The following is a 6,052-nucleotide window of genomic DNA, read 5'->3' as shown; positions in this document are numbered from 1 at the left end:
GCTTGAGTCCAGGAGTTTGAGACCAGCCTGGGCCATATAGCAAGACCTCGTGTCTACAAAAAAATTTTTAAAATTAGCCGGACTTGGTGGTGCATGCCTGTGGGCCCAGCTACTTGGGAAACTGAGGTGAGAGGATTGCTTGAGCCTGGAGTTTCAGACCGCAAGGAGCTGCGATGGCGCCACCGCACTCCAGCCTAGGTAACACAGAGAGACCGTGGCTCAAAAAAAAAAAAAAAAAAAATTACCAACAATGATGGGACTTTGTCAAGGGAACACAGGAGCCAACTGAAAGAGCTCCCAATGGCCAAAGCTGGAATAATATGAGCAGCAGTAAAACAAATACAGTAATATTGGACTATAACCTAAAGTACAAAATGAATATCCACAAGTTCATACTGACAGAAGGAAACGATTAAATAATGATAAATACACAGAAATAACCCTTGAGTGCAGAATGACTTCAGTGACGCATGCAGATTCTTCACTGTGAGGAAGGAGGAACACAGCCCCACACTCCCTCCGTGTGGGCTGCCCACAGTGACTTTCTTCCACAGAGCATCGTGCAGGAAGGGGAAAAGACAGAAAATGTGTGAGGGAGAAACCTGACCACACTATCTCAGCCATGTGATCAAGATCAACATCAACAGTGATGGCACCAGCCTGGGCAACATAGTGAGACCCCATCTCCAGAAAAAATACCAAAATTAGCAGGGTGTGGAGGTACACATTTGTAGTTGCAGCTACTCAGGAAGCTAAGGAAGGAGGATCACTTTGAGCCCAGGAGTTTGAGGCTGCAGTAAGGCGAGATGGTGCCACTGCACTCCAGCTTGGGCAACAGAGAGACCTTGTCTCAAAAAAAACAAAAACCCAACAAAACCTGATGGCCACACTGGCAGTTGTGACACAGCCCTGATGTGTGGTGAGAAGGGTGCTTTCCCTCTGTGGTCCTCATCCCCAAAACAAACGACTCCAGTCAAATCATGAGAAAATCAGACCAATCCCAACTGAGGGCCATTTTATAGAGTACTGGACCCGCATAAAGTCTGGGAAACTGTCACAGCCAACAGGAGCCGAAGAACACGTGATAACAAAATGTGACGCGGTGCCCTGGATCGGATTCTAGAGCAAGAAAAGGGCATCAGGCAAAAACTAAGGCAGCTGGAATAAGTTATGGACTTTAGCTAATAAATGTTATCAAAGTGGGTTCAAAAATTGCGACCAATGTACCAGGTTAACTTCGGAAGTTAAACAATGGGGGGACTGGGTATATGAAAACGCTTTGTACTATCTTTGCAATTCTTCCGTAAATCTAAAGCCATTTTTTTTTTTTTTTTTTTTTGAGACAGAGTCTCGCTCTGTCACCCAAGCTGGAGTGCACTGGCCAGATCTCAGCTCACTGCAAGCTCCGCCTCCCGGGTTCACGCCATTCTCCTGCCTCAGCCTCCTGAGTAGCTGGGACTACAGGCGCCTGCCACCTCACCCGGCTAGTTTTTTGTATTTTTTAGTAGAGACGGGGTTTCACCGTGTTAGCCAGGATGGTCTCGATCTCCTGACCTTGTGATCCGCCCGCCTCGGCCTCCCAAAGTGTTGGGATTATAGGCTTGAGCCACCGCGCCCGGCCAATCTAAAGCCATTCTAAAATGAAGCTTATTTTGAAAAAGATGGAACTGACATTATAGGTGAATGGAGAAGCACCTTTGTGATCTGGCAGGGTCCGCAGCCAAGGGCACACACAACCCCATGGGGCAGGCTGGCAGGAAAGGCCACTTCTAGGGCCGGGGGCTGGAGGGAGGTGAGGAGAGGCTTTACACAGACAGAAAGCATTGTAAGAGGACGCTGAAAGTGAAGAAAGCTTCTCCAGGCAGATGAGGAGTCAGGTGGCGTGAAGAGAGTACAGGCGGCCTAAGCACATGCAGCGAGGCTGAAGAACAGAGAGCTGGGGGTATGTGGAAGGGAGTGGACAGACCAGCATAGTAGAGAGACCGGAAGGGGCCAGTCAGCGAAGGCCAGGAACACTGGGGCTGCTGACAGGGTTTCACGCAGGATCGCCTCATGGGCAGGTGCGGGTGCTTGGGATCACATCCCGGCCTGCTGCCCACATCCTCTGCAGCTTTGTGGGTGCCACCACCGCATGGTGCCTAAGGTCTGTCATTTGTAAAATGGGGATAACAGCACCACTGACTGCCTCACAAGGCTGCTGTGAGGATTATGTTAGTTAATACACGCAAAGCGTTTAGAACTAGGGGTACGTAACAAGCATTCCGTGATCTTGGGTATTGTTATAAAGGCAGAAGAATGATTGACAATCCAACATACATTTTATAAAATAGCTTTGGGGCTGGGCGTGGTGGCTCACGCCTGTAATCCCAGTGCTTTGGGAGGCCAATGTGGGCAAATCACCTGAGATCAGGAATTCGAGACCATCCTGGCCAACATGGCGAAACCCCATCTCTACTAAAAATACAAAAATTAGCCAGTGTGGTGGTGGGCGCTGGTAATTCCAGCTACTTGGGAGGCTGAAGCGGGAGAATCTCTGGAACCTGGGAGGCGGAGGTTGCAGTGAGCTGAGCTGGCGCCACTGCACTCCAGCTTGGGTGAGGGAGCAAGACTCTGCCTCGAAAAACAAAAACAAAAAAAGAGCTTTGGAGGCTGTACACAGGTGGGTGTGTGGGGAGTGGAATGGCAAGAGAGTGGGACTGCCTCCACGGTCCTGCAGGTCTGCACTGTATTTCTGTAAGGCTTTTTACTCAATCCCCAGTAAGACCCTGAGTGGTTCTCATGTGCCCCATTCTTACCCATGTGGAGGAGGAGTAAAATGTTGAGGATATGGTGAGAGTGTACCGTTACACACACTGTCAACGGCAAAAACCAGGGCTATCCCTTCGGAAAGTAACCTGCAATGTATTTCCAGAGCCAGGAGTTCTTTTTATACTCTGTGATCTAGTAATTCCCGTGGTTAGAAATTTATCTCTTTTTTTTTCTTCCCCCTTTTTGAGACAGGGTCTCGCTCTGTCACCCAGGCTAGAGTGCAGTGGCATGATCACAGCTCACTGCAGCTTCAACTTCCCCAAGGTCAGGTGATCCTCCTGCCTCAGCCTCCCATGTAGCTGGGACTACAGGCATGTGCCACCACACATGGCTAATTTTTTTACTTTGTGTAGAGATAGGGTTTCACCACGTTGCTCAGGCTGGTTTCTCAACTCCTGGGCTCAAGTAATTTGCCTGCGTCGGCCTCCCTAAGTGCTGAGATTACAGGTGTAAGTCACCATGCCCGGTTTAGAAATTTATCTTAATCTATCACACAGAAAGGGGGAAGGGAGAAAGACACAGGATATTCACCGAAGACAAGAACTGGAATCAATCTACTGTTTCATGAAAGGAGAAAGATTAGGTGTGTTAGGGCATGTCAACTGTTGGATATTGTCAGTCACTGAAAGATCATGAAGGAATTGTCTCATGAAGCAGTATGTGTATAATGTTAAATAAGCAAAATGGAAAGCTTCCTATAATGCTATCTACATACAAACGATGTGCACATGGAGACTAAAAGAAAATGAATAGAGAAAAAGGTGATCAATTAGGGTGATGATATCTGAGCTTTCTCCATAATTTCCTTCCAGTACTCTTTTTTTTCGAGACAGAATCTCACCCAGCTGCAATCTCGGCTCACGGCAACCACTGTCTCCCAGGTTCAAGTGATTCTCCCGTCTCAGCCTCCCAAGTAGCTGGGATTACAGGCACCCGCCATCATGTCCGGCTAATTTTTGTATTTTAGTAGAGATAGGGTTTCACCATGTAGGCCAGGCTGGTCTTGAACTCCTGACCTCAGGTGATCTGTCACCTTGCCCTCCCAAAGTGCTGATTAGAGGCGGAAGCCACCGTGCCTGGCCCTCCTTCCAGTACTCTTCTACTACTGTTTATATAATATTTTAAGATCCAGGAATCTGAGGTTTTATTCACAGGCTACAGGCATACTGGGTAAAATGCCACTGACTGCAACTGAAGCACACACTTTGTTTTTAACAGATGAATGAACAGATTAGAAAAAAATCCTTTTAAGCATAGACTTGGGAAAACACTTGTGATACAATGTTACGTGATAAAATCAGGACATCTATAAACACGGCATTTATAGAAATAAGGCTTATATATGAACAAACTGAAATTGAAGAAATGATACTAAAGTGTTACAAGTCATTTTTAGTACGGGTTACAGATAACTTTTATTTATTTACAAAATACAGGCAGGGTCTTGCTATGTTGCCCACACTGGTCTCAAACTCCTGGCCTCAAACGATCCTCCAGCCTCAGCTTCCCAAAGTGTTGGGATTACAGGCGTGAGCCACTGTGCCCAGCCAACTTTTATTTTTGATGTTGTTCTTTTCTGCATATTTTTAAAATTTCTAAAATGATCATAGAGTATCTCTTTTTTCCAAAGACACAAAGGATGTGGGTAGTTTTCCAACATATTATGTTAAAGGATTTTGGCTCTGAAAGAAACAGTTTGATCCAAACACATGTTGAGTGCCTTCTGGACACCGAATACCTGCCCATAGATCAGGAGCTCTCAGGCAGGAACAATTCCGTCCTCCTCCCCAACCAGGGTGCATTTGGCAGTGTCTGGAGACATCCAACTGCCAATGACTGGGGGAAGGTGCGAGCTCCTGGCCTCGGGGGAGTAGACACTACAATGCCTTGAGACATCCTGCAGTGACCAAGACACAGCCCCTCACGACACAGCATTTTCCAGCCTGAGGCATCAGCAGTGCATCCGTAGAGAAACTCTGCTCTAGAGGTGCCTAGTAACAAATCCCCTAAGGGCGCCCTGGATTTCTCTGATGGGCAGGTCTATGTTAGGATAAGTAACAGTGGTGTGGGAACACATCATCTGGGGAGTTCAAGGCTTCAGAATAGTCCACACTGGCTTAATGTCATCCTGTGCTGTCATTCAGACACAAGTCCCACACTGCTGGGAGTCTTCCCTGAGCTTCTGGACCAGCACAGAAAACAAGCGGTGAGATGTCGTCTCCAACAACAGAACACTCAGCCAGTTGCCCCCTCCTGCTTTTTAGGAAAAGAGCCAAAATAGCTTGAGTGATCTGTGCCTCTGGGTCCATCCAGGACCCACGGCGCACCAAAGCTACCTTGGGGCGCAACCTGGTATTACCACATTAGTTTCCATTTCTTTCCACCGGACAACTGGAAAAGCTTGCTTACTCTCACAAAATGAAAAATAAAGAAGGGAATCGAGAAGGCGAGATAAATGGCATACAAACCACTTCTTTTTTGAGACAGGGTCTTGCTCTGTCGCCCAGGCCGGAGTGTAGCGGTGCAATCATAGCTCACTGCCGCCTCCGCCACCTGGGCTCAAGTCATCCTCCCACCTCAGCTTTCCAAGAAGCTGGTACTGTAGGTGCGCACCACCACACCTCGCTAATTTTAAAATATTTTGTAGGGATGGGGGTCTCATTTTGTTGACCAGGCTGGTCTCAAACTTCTGGGCTCAAGCGATCCTCCCACCTTGGCCTACCAAAATGTTAGGATTACAGACATGAGCCAATGAGTCCAGGCCAAAACCACTTTTATGACGGTTATCCTTAGAACACTCTATTCTTCCCATTTGGTACAAAGCATGTACAATCATGGGGTATTAACCATTTTTTAATATGTTCAGGTGCTGGCTGGGCGTGGTGGGTCAAATCTGTAATTCCAGCACTTTGGGAGGCTGAGATGGGTGGAGTTTGAGACTAGTATGGCCAACATGGTGAAACACCGTCTCTACTAAAAATACAAAAATTAGCCGTTGGCTGGGCACAGTGGCTCAAGCCTGTAATCCCAGCACTTTGGGAGGCCGAGACGGGCGGAGGTCAGGAGATTGAGACCATCCTGGCTAACATAGTGAAACCCCGTCTCTACTATAAAATACAAAAAAAAACGAGCCAGGCGAGGTGGCGGGCGCCTGTAGTCCCAGCTGCTAGGGAGGCTGAGGCAGGAGAATGGCGTAAACCCGGGAGGCGGAGCTTGCAGTGAGCTGAGATCCGGCCACTGCACT

The 6,052-nt window shown here is 47.8% G+C and overlaps 1 protein-coding gene across 3 annotated transcripts in view; it reads right to left on the bottom strand.

Moving 5' to 3' along the window:
- The window catches only part of PRKRIP1 (PRKR interacting protein 1 (IL11 inducible)), a 33,250-nt gene that overhangs the window by 8,010 nt on the left and 19,188 nt on the right, over nucleotides 1–6,052 (bottom strand). The window contains exon 6 of one of the 3 annotated variants that reach the window (XM_011930007.1): nucleotides 4,425–4,705. The exons of the other annotated variants lie outside the window; for them this stretch is intronic. Coding sequence (XP_011785397.1) covers nucleotides 4,686–4,705 — 20 coding nt within the window. The 3' untranslated portion in view covers nucleotides 4,425–4,685. Of the gene's footprint in view, nucleotides 1–4,424; nucleotides 4,706–6,052 lie in introns of those variants that run through there. 3 annotated transcript variants of the gene reach the window in all.

This window comes from Colobus angolensis, unplaced genomic scaffold, assembly GCF_000951035.1.
Source record: "Colobus angolensis palliatus isolate OR3802 unplaced genomic scaffold, Cang.pa_1.0 Scaffold120, whole genome shotgun sequence".
Lineage (NCBI taxonomy): Eukaryota > Metazoa > Chordata > Mammalia > Primates > Cercopithecidae > Colobus > Colobus angolensis.
This window is presented reverse-complemented; position numbering and strand designations above follow the sequence as displayed.